This window comes from Canis lupus, chromosome 6 (assembly GCF_003254725.2).
Source record: "Canis lupus dingo isolate Sandy chromosome 6, ASM325472v2, whole genome shotgun sequence".
Classification (NCBI taxonomy): Eukaryota; Metazoa; Chordata; class Mammalia; order Carnivora; family Canidae; genus Canis; species Canis lupus.
Genome location: NC_064248.1, coordinates 43,770,798 through 43,793,379, shown reverse-complemented (window position 1 = coordinate 43,793,379; position 22,582 = coordinate 43,770,798). Strand labels below are relative to the sequence as shown.

Sequence of the window (22,582 nt, the reverse complement as noted above, 5' to 3'; positions counted from 1 at the left end):
GGCTCAGCCGGCGGAGCACGCCAATCTTGATCTTGGGGTTGGGGGTTTGAACCTCACAGTGGGTGTATAGATTGTTTAAAAATAAAATCTTAAAAAAAATTTTTTGACACATTTCAATCACGACCGTACACGCGGACAGCAGGAGTGCAAGGGTTGTGACCCCGCCACATTCCCACCTGACCTGGCATCTCAGCAGCTGCCCACAGCACAGAGAGGCTCCCTGGACCAATCCAGAAGACAGGCCCTAGCAATTGTAGAAATTGAAAACTCGGAGGCTCCCACGCAATGCTCTATCACAGATGAGAGTAAAGGGGGGTTACTTGCCTTGGGGCCAGGACACTCGGGGTGGAGTCTTGGCCGTGAGGCTCCGTCTGCGGCTTCCATCCGTCCTGGCCCTGCCCGCCTCGGTCCCCTCGTGTCGGCCAGGCACAGAGCACAGGCCCGCGCACCTGCTCTCCAGCTGCTGCCCCAACCTGCCGGGCTCGGGTCCGTGAGGACCTGGCGGGCTGCACACGGAGGGAGGGCGCTGCTGGCGCGGAGGCTGGCGGGGGAGCCCCACGGACCGCGGCCACCGCTACCGACTGCTGCTCTGGCCCAGGCGCTGGGGCCGCTCCGGAGGGGGAGGTGGCGTCGTGTCACCGGCCTGGCAGGGCCCGTCGCGGCCACCGCGAGCGGCTGTGGTTTCTGAGGCTCGGGAGTCGGCATCCACACGGACGGAGCCCAACCACCAGAGTCGAAGCTCCAGGTGCGCTGCGCGACTGGGCCGCAGAGCCTGGAGACGGTGCCCAGGGGGCCCCACAGGCACCCACTCCCCGGGGAGGCCCTGGCACCCGGGTAAGGCCCACCCACGGAGCTGCCCCGGGCCACGTCCCGCCACCAAATGGTAATGCAATTCCTGGACAATACAACCGGATTTTTTTGACTTGCATGGTTAGTGTTGGTATATTTTAGAACCTGAACATTTTGATGAAGTCTTTGAATTTCTTTACTCTGAACCATGAAAAAAACAACAACAACAACAACAACAATAGAGTTTCACACAACTATAAAGCTAAAATGGAACAGAATTCAACCGGTTAACCTCTTCATTTTCCGAGGCGGAGAGCTTGCGCGCCTTGCCCAGGCTGTGCCAGCAGATGACGGGTTGGCACATCAGTCATTCTGGAGTTCACTTTCCTCCAGCTCAGGGCTCAACATGGACCTGGGCTCTGTTAAAGCACAGGGCACGAGGAGGCTTCCATGGACGTTCTGCTTCTGCTCGGAGGCCTCTCAACATCTGCGTTACTAGCTGCATTGTGCCTAGAAACTCTGGAACTTTCGGACAGAACCAGAGTCTACAAGACTAAAATTTCTGTATGTCTTCTATCACTATTTCCCCACGCCTGCCTAATTGATGGCATCGAAGTAGGGACAGGATCCCTTTTTTCACCTTCTCTCTGGGACTTGTCCATTACTTACAACCAGTGCCTTCCAAAGTCTGCCAGATGCGAGTACAGAATGTTCCTAATCAGAGTCCACCCAATCCCAGAAGACTAGTTTCAGTGAAAAATGAAGTGACTAATGGACTGAATCTAAATGATTATGAGCTGGGTGAAAATTCCATTTTCCTAGTGAAAATAACGTGGAGCTGTTAAACTCAACTTGAGATTGTTTGTGAGTTTGCACATTACTATTCCTGAATGCACACCTATAATGTGAATGCTCAAAATTAAGCCATGTCTAAGAAACAAATCATTAGCTCTAGTATTCAAAATAAGAGCTTCAAGTTTATAGTCTGATTCTGGAGTATTTTATAGCTCACAAAGGAAAGGAGAGCAACACTTCTTGAGCACCCACCATGTGCCAGGCTCCTTGCTGGGTGTCTTTTTCATGTTATGGTTTATCCTTCATACAGCCCCTCAGACACTTACAATTATCCCTTTATTATAGAAAATTGATTTCACGAAAGTCAATGGCAGAGCTGGGGTTTGAACCCAGATCTGATGGCTGCTAAAACTCACTCTTCCTGTGCCATCAAATGGCTGAATTTCCTTCCTAGAGGGACTAATTTAAGATCTGCGGAGTTCCACTCCTTAATGTAATACGAGCCTGAATTATGTTAAAGGAATTCAAAGATTAAAATGGCAACTACCCCAATTCACCAGCAAATCCATCTAACAACAGTGATGATGATGATGATGGTGATAATGATGACAAAAATGGTTCAGGATAAGTCAGGCACACTGTCACTGTATAGGGACAAACTCAGTTGGGTCTCACAACCATCCTAGGAAGCAGGGGCCTTTGTAATACTGATTGGCTGAGGCCTTGTGTAGCTTGGATGGGACGCGGACCCAGGTGTGCAGTCTGATGTCTGAGGCCAAGGTCTTACCACTCCTCTATACTGCTGTCCGACCCAGAGACTAATTATCCACATATTTTACTTCAATTACCAGATGGAAAACAAACTATATAGGAATGTTATAAAGCATATGTTTCCATGTTAACTAATAACAAAGCAGGAATCCTCAGTGGTGGTGAGGATAGTGATGATTTGATAGGAGGTCTAAAAGTCACATAAATGTTAAATGTCAAAGAGAAGGAATAAAACAGAGACACCAAAGTCTTAGGCTCTTTGAGAAAAGGGAGTAGGACTGAATAACCCACTGCACCATCACAGGGGGATTTTGTACTTCTGAGCACAGTCGTGCTGGTGACGTCACACAGAAACCACTACTGTGTACTCCTGTGGAATAAGGCTTTCCCAGCCCTTAGAGGCACCAGGCTCCCAACCCTCTCATGAGCTAGGCTCCCCCCACCACTGTGGCCAATCTTCAGGCCTGCTCTGCCAAAGGAAACTTGCCTCCTGGTCTTTCTGGTTTAGCAGTCATTTTCTGTCCAAGTTTTAATCAAGACAAAAAAAAGTTAAATCTCTGATACAGTCTCTCTAGGATGTTTGAGGTTTTCCTCTGCGAGGCAAGAAGAGGCAAATATTCTCGAATTGTGTTCAATTGTTTGAACCACTATTTTGCATCAACCAGCTCCTTCTTGGCTATGTAGAAATACATCTAATCTCTCTTTTGCCGCAGCAAGTGTGGCACTACAAGGTGGTGGTGGCTATTCGTAGGCTCTGAAGCCAGACTGCCCATGTCAGAACCCCAGTCCTGGCACTTCCCCACTGTCTGACCTGGGCTGAGCTGCAACCCAGATCACTGCATTATGGAGATAATACAGGGCTCTACCTTCTAGAGTGGTTTTAACTTAGTCCACAGGAAGCTTTTAGAACAGTGTGAGATGCACAGTAAACCTGTCAGTGGATATTATCGGCAACCACTGAGCATATCTTACAGGTCACCGTCCATAACTGAGGCAGCAATCCTGAGCTAAATCTAACTAAATCAGGGCTTCTATTCCCATGTTTATTATGAGGTTGGTATATGTTAAATTATGGAAGTGTTCATAGAAAGACTCAACTCTCAAGAAATCAATTTAATGCAAGTAGTAACTATTTTATTGTATTGACATATTTACAAAATATTACAAAGTGAAATACACTCTAAATCACCGTATTACACAACGGCTGCATACAGGCAAGACAAAGCATATGGAAAAAAACATTTACTTCTGTCTTTGGTATTAGAAATCTACACAAATCCGCATTTAAAATTTCCAATACAAAGTATTAAACATAGACAAAGATGTAATCGGTAAGGTCATGAAAAGGGGCTCTAATGTCCTCTGCTAGGGAATCCCCAGGTCCATGAAATGCAACAAGAAGACCAAACACCATTTGTAAGGGAGGGGCTCTATTGGCTAAAATAACAATAAAAGAAACAATACAAGCTACAGTATTGTACACAGGAGTGTTCCGATTTGTGGGACGCGACTTTCTCCGTAACGACACTTGGCTGGCGGTAACAGACACAACATTCCCGAGACACAGAACTGCAGATAAGACTTCATAGGAAAGAATCCACTCCAAGAGTACACCTCGAGGGTACAACTTCACTGTACAGAACATTTTATAAAATTCATTTTTGTGATCATTTACACATATACAAAAACTTAACTGGTTTTAGCAAACAATAATTTTTCTAAAACACAATCACAGTTTACATAATTCTGAGGTAAAGGTCCTGAATCTATCTTTTGAGAAGTCCTAGCTCACGAGGGTCCCCGGAGAGGCAGGTGTCTACTGACCATCCAACTGTGGCCTGACAGTGGGTTGGGGAGACGGCAGGCACACCGCCTCACTTCAGAGATGATCTCAAATTTCAGAATCGAATGTTCCTAGTTTGGCTCTATTAAGTTAATGCTCCTAATGTTTTTGTTTTGTCATCTTCAAACATGAAACACTCTCTGAATCGTGTCAGAACAAGACTTCTGCTCTGGAGAAAATATTTCATCAGGAAAGGGCCAAGTTAGTGTCTTAACTTGACTGTCTTGACTGAGGACTCTGTATATATCCCAGGAAAAACATACTTAAAAAACTTCTCATATGAGAAGTGAAAGCTTGGTCAAATAAATGCACCCCACACCTATCTTCCTACCAGTTAGCAAGCACCCCAAAAGCGCCTACAGATGGCCTCCTGTCCCAGAAATGCATAAAGGACCCAGCCGTGCTTCCTTTACAAGATCCTCAGCCGAGTTATCTGTGCTACTGTAAATAGTCCAGGAAAATGTGAGATTCGGCAAATATGTAGCAGGGCTTTTTGGGGGTGGGGGCGGGAAGGCCTCTATGTTTAGAGATGTCGCTTCTAGAAGATGACTATCCATCGTAGCCCTTGATCTGCTTCTGTGAAAATGTCAGGTACCCAGGTTCCCTGAACGACCCAGGACACACCCAGCGCAGATTCCTTCACGAAGTACACATGTCCACAAGGCCTCTACGAAATCAGGAAGGCTGTGAAAATTTAATATGAAGACACTCGCTTTTATGTACTTTTTTTTTTTATAAAGAAGTCTGCAAATATAATCAGAACATCAAATGAATAATTAAAACCCCTCTGGGATAGATCCCTAATGAAGCAAACCTGAGCATTTGTCTCTTCTAGTTTATTGTGAGTAGCATCTACGGGCAGGCGCGTCTGCCAGCCAGTGAGTCACCCTGTGAGGCCACTGAGGACAAGCAGTGCTGGACCCTTCCCGGAAGCCGCCCACATGGCCAAACTCAAATTTTTCCTCATGCTGGGAAGAGCAAAATTAAATTTCTGCTTCTTTGTACCATCGAACATTCTGGCAAATGGCACGTGAGAAGAAAGGAAATCCGGGTTCAGCATTTAGCAAGGCAGGCTCCACAGGGTGCGGCCTCGCGCAGCATTGGCAGGACTGTCAGGTCGAGGCGCTTTCGGGGCGCCGGGCCACCTGCAGGCAAGCCGCCCGCTGCCCACGAGCCTACAGACACCCACCGAGGCCGGGGGGCGCAGGTGCCTCGAGGGTTGGGGCGCCGGTCACTCGTCCTCCTCCACATACGTGGACGGAAACCAGCCCACCTGGAAGAGAAGAGCAGCCAGCCTAGCAACACACCTGGCCCCGCATCCCAAAGGGCCCCACGCCCCGAGCGCCTGGTTCTCTAGCAGCGGGCACGCTGCGGCCGCGGGGCGAGGCGCGAGGGCGACCCGGGCACCTGCCACGGCCACGGGACCCAGCGGAGCCTCCCCCCTCCTCTAACCTCGCGCACAGCCGCTGCTCAGGAAGCTACCGGGGCGCTACCCCGAGCGCCCGCCTCTGCCACGGACCGGACACAGGGGGGCGGCCAATCCCCCCACCTGCGGCCGCTGCGCCCACGGATGCCCCAGGACACGGGGGTGAGGCCCGATCCTCCCACCTGCGGTGCTGCGCCCAGGACGCCCTGCAGTCGCCGCAGGTGCGCTGAGGCCTCGGGAGCACAGAATGGGAAGGGCCCGCCGTCCTCTAACTGGCCCAGGTGAACTTCACTTATGCCCCGATCCGATTCTTCAACCTCCTTTTCTCAAGTGCCTGTTTTCAGCGAGGACGGCCGCTCCAGGGCCGGCTCCGCGGGGCGCAGGCTGGTCCCCAGGCCCACGGTGGGTGCCAGTGACTGCCCAGTCCCCCCGCCCCTCGGGTGCCGACTCACCCTGCCATTGACCTCTCCCCTCCACCAGCCGTTCGCACTCATCTTCGTGTAAATCTTCACCACGTCTCCCTTGAGCAAGGACAATTCTCGCATGTCTCTGGCACAGAAGTCATACCGAGCGATGGCGATGCCCAGCACTTTCGGACTTAGCACTGTGAAGGAAGGATGGGGGGTCAGAACTGCTCCTCCTTTAGCAACCATCAGCGCCTAATCTGATGAATGTTCTAGATGCTATCAAAACGCACAGCCATGATATTTCACTACAGACTAGTGATAATGGCAGAGGAGCTTGAAAGCAGCACAACTGCTGTTTCAATTCAATCGGGTATGGTCAGGTTCACTGCATAACATTTAAAGAGCCATTGTTCTGTTTCATTCTTCACAAGCACCTCAAAACAGGGACTAGTTTTCGTTAAAAAAAAAAAAAAAAAAAAAAAAGGAAAAAAGAAAAAAAAATTAGTATCTAAGTTACTATCCAAGGAGATAGAAGCTAAAATACCTAGCATTAATTTCCTATTGATATCTCCTCAATACTCCAATTCTAACAAGAACCTCTAAGGTAAGAGCTTTACATTTTGTACCTCATAATTTCTTCAACTAAGACTCAAAACAACCAAATGCTTTGCTCTGAAATTCTGCTATGGAATCCATGTCACTACTTCTAGTTAAATGGCTCTTCCTCCCCCCAAAAAAGGTTTTTTTTTTTTTTTTAGTTAAAACTATTTGGGGACCAACTCAGTTGTTGTTTTACATAGAATTTCACTATGTGAAGCAGCTTAAATCAAGTTTCACTGGAAGGACACAAACACCATCAATTTGTTCTCTTTCTTTCAAATAAATACTGCAGGTATAGAAAACTCTGCTGAAGGAATGTACTCAAGAACAAGACGTCAGGGTGTTCGTTTTCTATATTCAGATTTGTTTAATGGGAAGAGAAGAGCTAAATTATTCCCCGTCCTAACTCGCCTGCCCTGAAAGAAAAAGTCTGTTCAAGCTGTACGTTTGTTCTTCTCTAGTGTTTTGTAACACATTTCATCCTAACTTCTCCACCTGTTGCTCCTTGGGGTTATAAAGTGTTTTCAATTATATGTGCAGTGATTCTGAGAATCACTCACCTGGGAATGGTGGGACTTTATAAACCTTAAATGGTAGCGGAACGTTAAGTTTAAGAAAAAGCATCAGACGGGAACTGCCATACATCTGTACTTGTGACAGTTCCCAGTGCCCAGGCGCCGTGGCTACGGCCGGCGTGACCCTGGAGGAGCCTGCCCACTTGGAGACACGGATCTCTAGCCTATTACTCAGGGCTCTGCAATGACAGAATTTTTTTAGTCTCCAGGAGTCTATCGTAAGATAAGTGGATAGCAATGCTGTAGATTTCACAAGTGTAAAGGGAGTAAAAATAGGTCATTTTCTTTTACTGCTCGGACACAAACCACTTTAATAGTTTTCTTACTGAGAACCAACCCATTACTGGGGCGCTACTCTTAGCGTTGGTGCACATAAACACACTCCCGTGATGGAGAAACCAATCATCCACGTAACTGTGCGACCTTGCACAGGTCTCTTAACCCTTGAGGCCACACTTTTCTCACCTATAAAATGAAAGGTCTCTGCAGCTGACGCCTAAGGTCCTTCTAGTACTAAAGGTTATGATTTCACTGAGACTTACACGTTAATTTTTAAAAATCTGTAAGAAAACAAACTTGACCTAGCCATAACGTACTCCCCCTACATGTCACATAAACAGCCATTAAATTCTCAGGCTAATGACAGAAATAAAGAGCCAAATGCCTGTACATAAACTGATGGGCACAGTCATTCTGCCGAACAATGCGAACTTTACTCTCTGGAGACAGAGTTGGGGTTTGGGTTCTGTTTATTATCTCAATGGTACTATATGAACATTGACTTTCCTTAACTAAAATTTCTGATCCTCAGGAAAACTAATGGTCCTAATAAGTGGTTCATCCCCTACTTTCATACTTTCAGCCCTCAACCTTTCCAACCTTTCCCCAACAGATAAAATAAAAAATGTCTGACAGAAACACAGAACATGAGCACACACACAAAACCAGAGGAGTGAAATGACATGACAAACAATGGCTTTATGACAGAGAAGAGGAAACTACATAGTGGAAATGTGACTCTAGGGACTATTTGTGAGAAGATGCATCTATACGAGAAGCCATACATAAAAGTCAAAATATTTTATTTGCAAACAGAAGCAAGTTGAAAAGACATATAAAAGCAGTAAAGCAGTACCTGACCAGAAAGGAGTGGAAGAAGGGGGAACAAAGCTGTAGTCTGGAGGAGTTACAAAAGAAAACCCACAGAACAAAGAAGGGGCTTAGAGAAAGAAAGAAAAAGAGAGAAGCAAAAGAGCATTTAGGTAATGGCAAAAAATTATCTCAACACAGCTATTTTGTTGTCTATAATCACAAGAAAACGGTCACATCAAAGTTGGAATATCAAGCTTGGCTCTCACCCACTTTTCTCCTATCACCATTTCTAAATATAGGACAAGCCAGATTTTTACATTTTTATTGATGTAAGGTCTGAAATTTAGAGCCGTCTATCCCTCTCCAGGTGAACACAGCATACCCACTCCATGGTGCCATCTCTGAACCCCTTCCATCTGAGGATGGCCTTCTTTTCATGTGACGCACAATTCCCACTTTGTTACACCAGTGGAAAGGGGGAGCCTGTAAATTCTTAATGGAAAATATGCTTCACATCAAAACTGGTATTAAGAAGTAAGAGCCTAGAGAGTAGAGTTAACAAAAGCCCATAGGAAAGTCACTCACACATTTGTTAGGCACCACCCCCAACCAAGCATGCACATGCAAGCTTATTTCCACAAAGAAAATGTAAATCATTCCAAGTCTTAGCATATCTGGAAAAGTAAGTACATCCTCCAATTTTGAGAATGTATGGGAAAGTTCTATGCAAAAACTCAACCCTAAGAAATGTTTTACTTTTAAATAATAAAAGTGAACGGTTCTCAAATGGTTCTGAAGTGTTAAATACCATGCTCCATGTTTTATATTCAGTATTTAATCATCACAACAATTCAAAGATGAGGCCACTAATACCGTTTCCCCTTGGTATCTTAGAACAGTCTAGATTTAAACATAAGGTAGCAGGATTTCTGGGTCTAGGCTCTTAACTGCTGCATTGCTGTGTCTACCACTCTGCTTCGGATGCCTTCCTAGGCAATTATCAAACTCTACCTGTAAATACCATAGTGCCACTGTAAAGGAAAAGAAAGTCATGGTTATAAAATTTCTCCTGATCTTTATTCTTGCCTTCATCCCTATAATAGGTTATTTGCCCCAAAGGCATACATTTCTGTCTTTCGCAGCTATTTAAGTTCTTGCCACTGGCATAGAAGCAAGGGTATTGTGAGGTAGCTGGCACAGGCATTTGCTTCTCTTTTTGGTTCTTTATTCTATCCTGCTGTGTAGAATGAGAAAGCTACTATTGGGTCCATGAGAAGAAAGGTCTCCTGCTTAAGGATGATAGCTCACAAGCTTGAGAGAAGCTGGCTTACCACAGACTTAATGGAAGAGATGACCTGACCTGCCCCACAACCAAGGACTGACCGCTTCTGGGTTTTTAGATGAAGAGAAATAAAGGTCTATCCTGTTTAAGCCAATGGTTTTTGGATTTCTGTTACTTGGACCTGGACCTAGTCTAAACTGCAACGAAAAATTTCTGTACAAGGATGATGTGAAAGTGAAAGTGAAAGTGGGCTAAACAAGCTGGAATGAGTCCATGTAATCTTGCAATATATTCTATCTCTTTCAGGCCACTGATCGATTTGAGAGCCACAGAATTCTCCTGAAGGTAATACTCTTGTCAGGAAGGGATTCTGGGATACCCATGAACAGCAGTAACTCATGAAGGGGATACACAAGCACCATGCAAGTAGATTTGGACAGTAGACTGGCCATGTGATTTGGGAGGTGATTCAGATGCTCTTGGAACCATGGGTTATGCTATGAATCCCTCATAAATGCATTGATGCATTCGTGATGCTTTCCTCAGGAATGGCCTTACATATTTACTTTTAATCTACCCTGAAGCATATCCTTGTTGATGATCAAGTTTCTTTTCAAATCCATTGCATCTTCCAGATTACATTTTTTTAACTTTGAAATTCAGTGGTAGATGCCATTACAACTAATTTTACAATCTGCTCAATTCATTTATTGCCATTCAACATAACTGGTTTGTTTAAATTTCCTTGAGACCATGTTATACCCACTATTAGAGACAGGAGGGGATGCCATCTCTAATTTAATGAGGAAAAATGGCTCATACCTAACCGTATTATTGGCAGAATGTCTGGTGACAAGATTCCTACCCCATGTTCATGAGAACCTAAATTAGAATCCCCCAGTCTACACATTACTTCTGTCAAGTACTAGAATTTTCTCCTTAAACTGCTTTTTAAGTGTCCATCCTTGGTTATCTCTCTGGTACTATTTTATCATAAAGCAATAAAAGAAGACTGGTATTTCTTCAAAATTTCTAATGAAGGTAATTTAAACCAGCAGTCTGAAATATAACGAGATAAGTTAGCTCTAGAAGGAAGAAATAAGAAATCAATGAAGACACAATTAAATACAATTGAAATAATCTCAACTGGTAGATATTAGATCAGATAGCCTGTCTCTAATTTTAAAATATCTAACATTCCTGAAGTAATATGGATAATGCCTCACTATGCATAGTGAACCCGAATCTGTTTCAGATGCACAATGTCGGTGTGCTACTCTCTCTTATCTAACGCTAAAAGCTTTAGAAGCACTGGCATTCCTGTCAAGTAGCTACAATTAGAATCTTCTTCAATCTTATCTAAAATATTATCATCTTAGCTGAATGGTCGCTATTCCCCCATGGTTAGGCCCTGGCTCCTCTGCTGGCTTCCCTCGAGACTAATTGTGTTTTTCCCCCAATGAATGGAAAGATTCTAGGATATGTCCTGGGTCCTCACCTGGATTTCAGTCCGTGGTTGCAGATGTTTTATAGGACACTGCCATGAAGGACAACCATTATCCCTGATGCAAGCTGCCTCAAACCATCATCTTCCTCCCAGTAATCTAGCTCAACTTTCCACATTTTTGTCTTCTCAAGGACTTTTGTGTCCTTGGCAAACTAACCTTGCAAAAATCAGTATGCTTTTTGGTTCTTCCTATTCATTCTCTTCGTCCTCTGAAATATGAAGTTACTCCTTCCCTGAATTCTCAATTCCACATCCCCACCTGGGTACTTATGCCATTTCTAAACTAAGACAACTGCCTCCTAATTGGTATTCTTGCTTTGAACTTTCTTTCCATTCTATTCTAAAAACTGCCTCCCAGCTACTCACAATAAACAGAGATTTCGTCATTCCTTCTCCCAGGTTATGAAATCCAAACTCTTGCCCTGAGTTCCGTGGCAATTCATCGTCTGGCTATTTCCTGCCTTTCTAACCAAATCTTCCATCATTTTGTCACATCGATTCTTTTCAGCCAGATCAGCTGGTGGGAATACCTGCCAAGGCCCTCAGCTTCGGTTCCAACTCAAAACTTCTGCTCCCTCTGGAATGCTGTTCCTCCACCTTGCCCCTCTGCTAACCTTAACCTTCTTGTCTCCAAAGCTCCCTGACCACCAAGCCAGACAACACTTGTCCCCCGCTTTCCTTGTTCTTTCTAGCCACCTGTAGGTACTTAGATCAGGGCACCCACTGGCTCTGCTGTTTAATTACTGCGTGTGCTCTTGTGTTGTAGCTCCAATTTATTGTTGATTCTGGAGAGCAGGGGCTAACCCTTAGACTGCTGCTTGCACCCCCACAGGATCAGGCCCAGTGCTAAGCTACTGAAGCTACCAAATGGACAAGTATCTCAGCAGGGTATTTAATTTTGCAAGCTCCCTATGTCTCCCTCCTCCTATGCATTTAGCTCATCTTCTGCACACTTAAGATTTCCGACAAAAGCCAGCGCAACACAAAGAATGTGAAGTATGTTCAAGGTTTTATTTCCCAGGATCCCTGAGAACCATAATCTATCAATGATATTCCTAAAATAACTGTAATTTTTTCCGAGATGCCGAACAGCTATTAGGTACCATGTGTCTCCCGGCATTAAGCATACTGTATGCCTGAAGAATCTTCTTAGGGGTAAAAGGTTAATCAGTTTCTCCTGCTACCCGGTGCATTGCTCTCAGCCAAATATTTTAAGGATTGGTAGGGACGCTTTCTAGTTTTCCACGCATTGCTGCATGACTTATTGTTGCTGTTCTTCCTTTATATTAATTTTTACTGCCTTTGGGTCCTTCATTCTCATAAACTGGCAAAATAGCATCTGAATGCCTGGCATTTATGGAGAAAAGAGTATAAAACAACATGTTTCCCTTGGAAAGTATGGATTTAAATCTAGATATAAATGATGTCAGAATAAGGTATTTAATAAAGGAAATTTTGCATAGTGGCTTAACCTGCAAAACATATTTACATCCTTACTGAGAACATATCCACCTACTTCTAGAGGCAGGTGCAAATACATGTTTTCTTCATCAAACTCCTACTATACCAAGATGCTAATGTAAGAATTATTGGTAGGTGCTTGTCCTGGAATGGAATTAGAAATAGCCTAGTAACAGTGGCATTCAAATGAGAATGTCTGAGGTGAATGATTATCTCCCATTCCTTTCACTTCCTGGGCTAAAATTCACTTTGTCCCCTAATATTGTAGACTGTCTGTTAGTATATTCCATCATTTTGGGAAGCTTCTTGATAGAAAGAACTCTTTTATTCATATCTGTGTCCTCTGAGAATGGTAAGTCTATGTTAAGGCCCTTATTGCTGAAGTAATTATTTGCAAACTGCATGCTTTCATTAAGGGCCTAACTTTTCTCCTTCCTCAAACACTTTGAGCTCCTTACTAGCACAGATGGAGGAGAACCTTACTCAGAAAGACCAACACGTTCACTTAGGTGGTCTCTGCCTATGTTCACATGATACTTGGCACTCAACTGGGCTACCACTGTTGGGATATTAGGAAGTGAATGGTTCGTAGTTTAGTGACTTAATACTTCTCAGTAGGAACTATTAAGAAGTATTATTTATCAACTTTTCCAAGTTAAACAAACAAAACCTAAAGTACAGACATTCTCTAACTGAAACAGAAGTTACCTGTTAATAAATTTGGAGCAGAAGCTATCAGTGTAGCCATAATTGACTGGCAAATCACTAGTGAACAGTATTCATTTCTGAGATTTAACTGAGAAAACTGCCACAGAACACAGAAGTATATCAATTAAGAAGAACACAGTGTTTACAGTAGAATAAAAAGGTAAAAAGGTGCTTGTGAATTGGTATTTAATGCCAATACTTTTGCTATCAAGGTTAACTAACTATCACTTTAAAGTTTTAGCTCTGCCTTGATTAGGCTATTCGATTTTTGTGAGCAAGTAAAAATCTACTCAATTTTCAATAATATTTGAAACTTATACATGGTAGAGAGCAAGCTCAATCAATACTCTTCCTTAAGGTACTGGTTATCAAATCACAAGGTATTTTTGAGCTGCCATTACATGTATAACTGAACATGACCCTAAGTATTTGCTAATTTTTCTCTGAGACAGACATTACCTGACACTCTGCTTTAAGTTATAACAACTACGTGTGTTCACACTCACTTATGTACCATAAGGTTGTTAGTAAAGATATCAGGCAATTGAGCCAATGGTACTACATTAATACGGTGTTCCCTGTGAGTTCGCTGCCCAGCAGTGGCCTCGAAGAGGAGAATGATGTTCCTATGTGGGACACTTTGATGAGCAATCCAGTAGATTCTTTTTACCAAGACTTTCTACAGATGGCCTAGCAGCAGAGAACATGCTGAGAATTTAATGAATGTTTAATTTAAATTTGTAATCCTTAACCTCATTTTATTTTAGAACTTAGCCATGTCTTAGGCATAATGTCAGAAATTTCTTCCTCCATTTCCAGCAAATGTTTAGTGTTTAGTGTATATTTTATATATTGTCACCAAAAAAGCTAAATAATTTAGATTGGTTTCATTTCATTGAATGCTGACATCTGGTAAATGGACCAATCTCCTTTAACCTGAAATTCAAAGTTGTAACAAGGAAAATTTATATCTAGAATTACTGGAAAAAACAAACAGCTACTTTGTATTCAACACTGCACAGTATAAGCAATATAAAGCCATTGACAAGAAAAAAAATGAGTGTAAGGCCTTTCCTATTGTTATGGAAAATTAGATCATTTGACATTTCTAGGAATTTCAGATTATTCAGACATCTATTTTATCAAGACATGAATTTAATTCTAAATCCTCACTCTTTAAAAATAATTGACAGATATTTATTAAGTAACTGCTAATGTGCCAAGTATTGTGCTAAGGGAATATTACTGATATAACAAGACAGAGCATTTGACATCAAAAGATCAGTGAAAAGACAGACATATACAGAAGTGATATAGAATGAAATTATTCATTTTGGATTGAGAACGCTATGACTAGACTTTAGGCCCCATCTGAGCCCCTCAAAAAATCTCCAATTTTCTACTTGCTCCGGTCAAAAGCCTTAGCCATTCTTGAATCTTCCCTTGCTATTCTGTTTCACATCTGATGTGAATATCCTGTTGGATCACTTTCAAAATACATCGCCTCTATGGCTACATGTTGTTCCAAGCTGTTATCACCTCTTAGCTGGGGCGCTGCATGAGCCTCCTCACTGGTCTTCCTGTTTCTACCTTGTCCTCTACTTCTCCCTGGTCTTTTTTCAACCAAGAAGCCAGAATAATCCTATTGATATATACATAAATCATGTCTTTTCTTTGCTTAAACCCATCAGTGGCTTCTCATTTTTTTCCAGAGTAAAGGCTGAAATCCTAAAAGGCACCACATGGTCTGGCCTCTCTTACTTCTCCTTCTGCTCTGGCCACATTGCATGGGTCAGAATATGCTCTACAGATTGACAGGGTGCTTAACTAAGCAAGTCTGTAGTATCAGAAATGCCCTGTTACAGACTGAATGTTTGTGTTGCCCCAATCCCCAAATTCATATGTTGAAACCTAATGTCTACTGTGATGGTATCAGGAAGTGGGGCTTTTGGGCGGTGCTTAGGTCATGAGGCTGGAGCTCTCCTGAATGAGATTCATGTTCTTAGGAAAGAGGTCCCACCAAGTTCCCTCACCCCTTCCACCACATAACATGTGGTACCTTTTCTGAAACAGAAAGCAGGCTCTCAGCAGATACTGAATCTGCTGACGCCTTGACCTTGGACTTCCCAGGTTCCAGAACTGTGCGCAATACATTTCTGTTGCTCATAAATCACTCAGGCTATGTTATTTTGTTATAGCAGTCCGAACAGACTAAGACATTGGTCATACACGTGGCCTACTAGAAAGGGGAGCTTCTGGAACCAGTGGCTGGTGTCAGCCTCTCCTACTGTTGAGAAAACTCAGAACTGCTGAACCAGCTTTCTGCTAAGCTACCAGAAGGAGGAAAAAATGAGCCCCTAGTTTTGTTCCTCACCCCCCTACCACCCCAGATAAAATAATAAACCATCTCTGGCACTCCTGAGTACCATCACCCTATTATATTATTTTTCCAGAGCACTCACCAACTTCTTATTTTTATCTATTATCTGTCTTCCCCACTAGCATGTAAGTTCCACAAAGGCAGAGATGTTTGTGTGGTTTCTTTTCAGTGCTGTGTATCTCCAGCAATTTGAACCATGCCCTCCCTGCAGTAGGCTTCCAATAATGAGCCACTGAATGAATGCTAAGCTACCAGAAGGAGGAAAAAATGAGCCCCTAGTTTTGTTCCTCACCCCCCTACCACCCCAGATAAAATAATAAACCATCTCTGGCACTCCTGAGTACCATCACCCTATTATATTATTTTTCCAGAGCACTCACCAACTTCTTATTTTTATCTATTATCTGTCTTCCCCACTAGCATGTAAGTTCCACAAAGGCAGAGATGTTTGTGTGGTTTCTTTTCAGTGCTGTGTATCTCCAGCAATTTGAACCATGCCCTCCCTGCAGTAGGCTTCCAATAATGAGCCACTGAATGAATGGATGTGGGTACCTATGGAGGGGGTTACTGGTAAGGAAAGAAGTTCTCAGATTCATCTAAATAGGAGAACAGTACCCTATGAGGAGGAAGGAGAAAAGAAAGAGGGGAAATTAACTGGAGAAGACTGAACTTTGAATAGAAAGACTGAGCAAAATCTGAAACAGCAAGTCAGGCAATATAGGAATCTTTATGCTCAATTCTGAAAAATTTGAGGGCATCCCCATAGCAGGCTGGCCAGGATGGTAACAGATATGGCTGCTATGTATAGGAGGACGGATTGAATAATCTGAGGTAGTTTACAGAAAAGAAAAAGAAACACAATGTGGGGGGGGGGGTGCGTGGAAGCACACCTAAAGAAATATAGTATATTTACTTTGAGTAGCTCTAATGAGACAAATTATTGTATGTAGGTACAGTAAGTCTCTAGAGTAAAGGAAGAAAAAAGTTTTTATCTTGTTCAAAAAGTAAACTGAGTGCTTTGTACTGTATTGGAAATGAAGTCACCTGAGTGTTAAGCAAAGCCTGAAGATGACCTCTCAGCAATGTCATGAAAGGTACTTGTTTGAAAAATTCTGGACCAGGTGAGGCACTGAGGTGCTTAGGTACAAGAATGCCCCCTGCATCCCTATCTATTGTTGAGACATTAAGCTAAATTGCATGCCACACTTAAGGGGTATGTGTGATACAATATGTGGTGCAAGCAGATGCTCAAAAACGTTGCATGCGTAAAGGAACGAATGAAAGGAAAACCTAGCCAGTTCTGTACTCAATTACTCATGCTATTAGGAGAGAAGAGAGTTGCAGAATGGAGACCTCCACCCTCATGCAGATTTGGAATTCAGTGGGGGAAGTTGATACTAGTGGCATGTATCAGGAAAAGAGAGCTCTCAGCATTGTTCCTCAAAGCTAGGAGCCTCATCCAAATTTCACGAAGGAAAAAAAGGAATTCTTCTCAATTTAGACCAACTTCTGTTTGTTTCATAGGAAAGAGAGACTAGAAAAGCTAAAGCCTTGGCTCAGGGCTGTCATGTGAGGGTACTACAGTCAGTTAGGGAACAGTATACACATTGATCGAGACTCAGTTTTTAATTTAGAACATAAGGTCTATGGGAAAGGACAGTATGAAAAATGAAAAATATTAAAACATAAGGGCTGCTTTTTGAGCCTTTGAACATTAAAAAAGATGGCTTTGAATGAGGTTATCTGAATCTGTAGAAATTCCATCTGCAAGCTCTATTTCTGAAGGGACTCTGAGTACTGGTTACGAATTTTTTAAGCTATGAGGTTCAGGATAAAAATGCCTTATAGGAGCTAGTAGAACTCTTGAAGTAAGTAAATAAAAAAAGGAAGCCCAGCATGACCTGATAATGAAGATGTGCAACTGCAGTTGATCAGTTGCCCAAGAACAGTAAATTCTGTGGACCTCATAGACATGCTGAGGAAAAAGAATATAAAAATGTCAGCAATTTGTTTTAACTACCTTAGGCCACAGAAGAGTGTGGATACAGGGAGAGTATAGCTGAAGCACAGGAAATGGAAGTGTGAAACCAAAGTCTCACAGAGAAGGGCTTTATAAATACATTAGAATGTGTCAGAGAGGCTAATGTAACATTTCACGCTGGGTAACAGTACTGGAAGTGGTGGCAGGAGCAGCAGGAACAGTAAAACAGACAGCACTTCCCACATGCTAGACATTGTTCTAAGTACTTCACATACCCCGACTATTTTAAGGCTCATCAAACGAGCATTAAACATCATGAGCATGTGTTGCACCCAGAAGTAAACTCGGGGCAGTCTAGGAAAACTGGCACTTTCCTGTGTCATACAAGCAGCATGTGTGGCACATCTGTTTGGCCAAGGGAACGTTTCATGGCACTTCTTGTGGAGCCATTAGCTCAGAGAACCACTGGAGACATTAATCTAATGAATGTACGTAAAAGGGGTTTGAAAAACACAGTGTTCCATTAATCACCAAATTTTTAAATATCAGAATTATTAGGTTCTTATTATGTATCAGATTATTATATATGAAGTTTCAAGACATAAGTCTTGGAAACCCTCATTGGCTTAGAAGTGCTTTCTCTTAGGAACAAGTGCATTTTACTGCAGGAAGGTTAGGATTCATTTAAAACACTTCATTGCGTTAAGATAATGGCTTCCTTCTAACTTCCATCCACTGACTACCTATCTATCCTATTAATGCAAGTCCTCTTACCACTCTAACTTACAACAATTTATAAACAACCAGTTATAAACAAAAAGGATGGAAAAATTTAGCCTCCCTTCTTTCTCTCCCGTTAGGCACCCCCTCTCCCTTCCAGGAGTCAGAAATCCATCTTTCAAGGCTTAGAACAGTCACATCCCACTCCTAGAAGGGGGAGAGGGCAGCCCCCAGATTCGTGACTTGGCCTCTGCCTCAGAAATAGAAGTTCATCCAAAGTGAACTTGCTCCCTATATAATTCGGTATTTGTGTCCATCTGTCGAGCTTAAAGGGGGGGGGCACGTGGATCTGTCAATCACTGCAGGGCCAACGCCTTAGATCAGAGTCATTTCCCTTCACCCCCACACCCCGCTGAGGCCAAGGGCCCTCTGGCAGGGCCCACATCAGTTCTACCTTTGGATGGTTCTACAAAAAAAAAAAAAAAAGAAAGAAAGAAAAAAACGAGGGCACCCGAGGGCACGGGAAAAATTTAAATTTTTAAATTTAAAAATTTTAAATAGATACCATGAGCTTGTAATAGGTTGAATGGTAGACCCTGTTCCAAAAGAGGAGTCCACCTAGAATCTATGAATATGATCTTGCTGGGAAAACAGGTCTTTGCAGCTGTTAAGGATCTCAAGATGGTAGATGATGTCATTCCACATTCGGGGGCAGGGAGGGCTCTAACTGCACTAAAGTGGGCTCTGAATGCAATGACAAGTGTCTTTACAAGATTAAGGAAAGGGATAGGACACACAGAGGAGAAGGTACTGTGTATTTAAGGCAGAGATTGAAGTCATGTCTTTATAAACTTCAGGATGCCAGAAATTGCCAATGGCCACCCAGAAACTACAAAAAGGGCATGGAATGCATCCTCCCTCAGAGCCTCTACTAGAAACCAACGCTGCCAATACTCTGATTTACAACTTCTAGCCTCCAGAACTGTGAGAGAGTAAATTTCTGTTGTTCTAAGCCACCCAGCTTATAGTAATTTTTATGACAGCCCAAAGAAACTACTACAATGGGTTTAAAACAAACATTTACATTATCAGAATAAAATGAAGTTACACCCAAATGCCAAGTGATCAAGGAAAAAATGACAAAAGACGAAGCATAAGCTAAGGGAATAAGAAAATAAGGGTCAGTGAAAATGGTTTGTTGACTTATAAGGGCAAGAAGGTAAAAACTAAATAAAGTGGATGTTTGAGATAATAAATTTATCCACTATTACAGTGTGATTAAACTAGTAAACAGTGGTTAAAGCATTGTCAGGCTGTTTCAGGAATTATCAGAAATATGAAAGCTGTATTATGCTATGTGGAGATAAATAAACGCAAATGATACAAATTCTCCAAGTTTCTAACACACTGGCTAACATGAAGCTCATGTCCCTGGTCAGATGGTTAGTAGAACAATGGGGACCCATGTGTGGAAGGAAAGAGGCCACATGGGGGAGAAGCCACTCTGTCTCTGGCTCTTTGTCCTGCAAGGTTATTTGTATGGTCCCAGGGACTAAACGAAGCCTTCGTTGATTTTTTGCAGAACCGCTATAGTATTTGTCATGACACCAAAAGGAGCATACTGATCTATATTTTATTTTCAAACTGTCCCATTTTCCCATGCTTTTTCAAATATCAACTACACATGGCCAACTACACATGGCACTTTCATACCTGCTATGTCTTCCATGGCGCTTATTTTCGGACTTCACTTATTTAGCCTTTTCTGAACACATGTTTCATGAAAGACACTGTGCAAAGGAAATGAGCAAAGGAATCTGGTTCCTAAGGCTTGAGGGAACATTATACCAGAAGAAATCACTAAACTTCTATAAAAATAATATTATATGCTCTATGTAAACTATGAAATGAAGGTGTTAATGATCCATAAAACTCTGTCTTCATCCCAGACCACTCTCTTTGGTGCCAACTGCCTACTGAGTTATTGAGTCTGCACAGGTACTAAAACTTTGTGCAAAACTGAATGTATTAACTTTTCCTCTATACCTGTTAAGATCGCTTCTGTTTCCTGGTCAGTCAATAGCTTCACCATTTGCCAGTCATCCAAGGCAAGTGCTTGTGTATCATGCTCGTACTCCTGCTACCTCGATTCCCCCTATCCAATCAATTCGACTTCCAGAAGATACTCAGATCTGCCATGATCCTGGCTCCACTCTGAACTCTTGGTCAAACCAGCATCATTCCTCCCTTGGACATCTGCAATAATAACCTCCTAACTTATTTCTGTTCCATCCATGCCTCCCTCCAGGCCACAATCACGGAGTAGACAGTGATCTTTAAAAACCGTGTAATCTAGTTTCCATAATTTTCTGCTTAATACATTCCCACTGTGGATACTAGAATGCGGTCCCTATGCTCCAAGCACGTGGACCTTCCAATTCCTTAAACATACCAGGTTATTTCCTGACTGAGGGCCTTCACACAAGCTACCTCTCCACTGTGGAGTTTCTCTACTTTCCACTATCTCACACCCTGACAATCCACACCACTCCTTTACATTTTACCTAGGTGTCACTTCTTCCGAATGTCCTTCCCTGACACTGCAAGTTACGTAGGCTCTCGTCATACCCTTTTCAAACTGTGCTTCTGCTTCACGGGACTTGTCAAAACTTGGGATTATTTATGCTGTCATTTTATGTTTGTCCCTGCCTACCAAACTGTCTGTCTTATTTACTATCTTAACTCTAGCATTTGGCACAGGGCCTGGCACAAGGCAACTGTTGTATGTTTGTTGAATAAAATAATGAATACATGAAAAAACAAATACCGTGAGGTCATCAGTAAGGAACAGATGGTTTCGAATATGACCCTACTCAGTACTCAACATACCCCCAAACCAGCGCACTGAGGTCCCCTCACACCTGTGGCAGGGGAGCAAACAGGATGCTGCCATTTTGTTTCCATCCCGTTGGATTTATATAGCTAACAGGATGGGATTATCTCCAAATTTTACTTCTGACATTGTAGCAAGAATAATACAAAGAGTTCCCATAAACTTTTCACTTCAGACTCCTCAAAGGCTAACAATTGACCATGTTTGTTTTACCAATCTCTATATTTTTCCTGAACCGTTTTAGGATATATTGCAGACACGTATCCTTTAAATACTTCAGTGTGTATCTTCTAAAACTAAAGACATTTTCTTCTTGCATACAGTCACAATACATTTATCAGCAAAAATTAATACTATTATTTAATCTAGAAACTTCAAAATTGGTCTCATGCATGTCCTGATCACAAAAATAAATAAATAAAAATTATTTTTCAGGCCCAAGATTCAATCCAGGACATGTTGCATTGTACTTGTCATGTTTCTTCAGTCTCCTTTTTAATCTGAAACAATTCCTCAGTCTTGGTCTTTCAGGACATTGACATTTTTGAAGCATACAGGCCAATTATTTGGTGGAATGTTCTTCAAATTGGGTTTGTCTGATGTTTCCTCATGATTAGGTTCAGATTATGCCTCATGGGGGCATGAATACCACCAAAGTGAGGCTGTGTCCTCCTTATAGCATCACATTAGGTACATATGATCTACTTGTTCTATTATTAGTGATGTTAACTTCAATAACTTGAATAAGGTGTCTGTTCTTCTTTATTAATGATCCTTGTGAGAAGATACTTTGAGATTATGTGACTATAATAATAACCAACGCTTTTTTTTTTTTTTTAATCAGCCAACTCTACCCTATGGTCTACCTAATTCTCTGTAAGTAAGAACTTGTGAAAATGTTTAGAGTCCACTTCGGGTCATGAAATAGCTAAGCACGCAGCTTTCCCTCGTGTGAGGCCTATTAACATTCTACTTTACCCTTTTCCCTCATGCATACAAAGAAAGAAACCTACGATGCTATTTTTTAAAGAACATAAAAAATATCTAATCTCATTTGTCATTCATCAGATGAGAAAGCTGAATCCCAGACAGGCTAAGTGACTTGCCTAAGGTCAGACAGCTACTCAGTAGCAGACTTGAAAATAATTAAGTGCTCATTGTAGAGCAAGAAAGGCAAAGTCAGTTCAGCGCCCTTCAAATATATAAGGCCTACAGACACACCTGATGCAGTCTAAGGCAGATTGCTGGGCCAGTTTTGAGAAAGTAACGGGATTCTTACACAGATCCACAGGTCAGAGCAGAACATCTTCCACCACGGAGTCACTGCAGTTTCCCACAGAAGCCCATCAGCT

The 22,582-nt window shown here is 42.5% G+C and overlaps 1 protein-coding gene across 4 annotated transcripts in view; it reads right to left on the bottom strand.

The window, feature by feature from the left end:
* Window positions 1-3,463: 3,463 nt before the first annotated feature.
* The window catches only part of VAV3 (vav guanine nucleotide exchange factor 3), a 352,019-nt gene continuing 332,900 nt past the window's right edge, over window positions 3,464-22,582 (bottom strand). For 2 of the 4 annotated variants that reach the window (XM_025417450.3, XM_035717930.2), the window contains exons 26-27: window positions 6,077-6,228; window positions 3,464-5,471 (exon numbers count right to left, since the gene is read on the bottom strand). In XM_025417450.3, coding sequence (XP_025273235.1) covers window positions 5,430-5,471; window positions 6,077-6,228 — 194 coding nt within the window. In that variant the 3' untranslated portion in view covers window positions 3,464-5,429. The remainder of the gene's footprint in view (window positions 5,472-6,076; window positions 6,229-22,582) is intronic. The other 2 variants (XM_035717928.2, XM_035717929.2) reach the window with 2 other exon arrangements.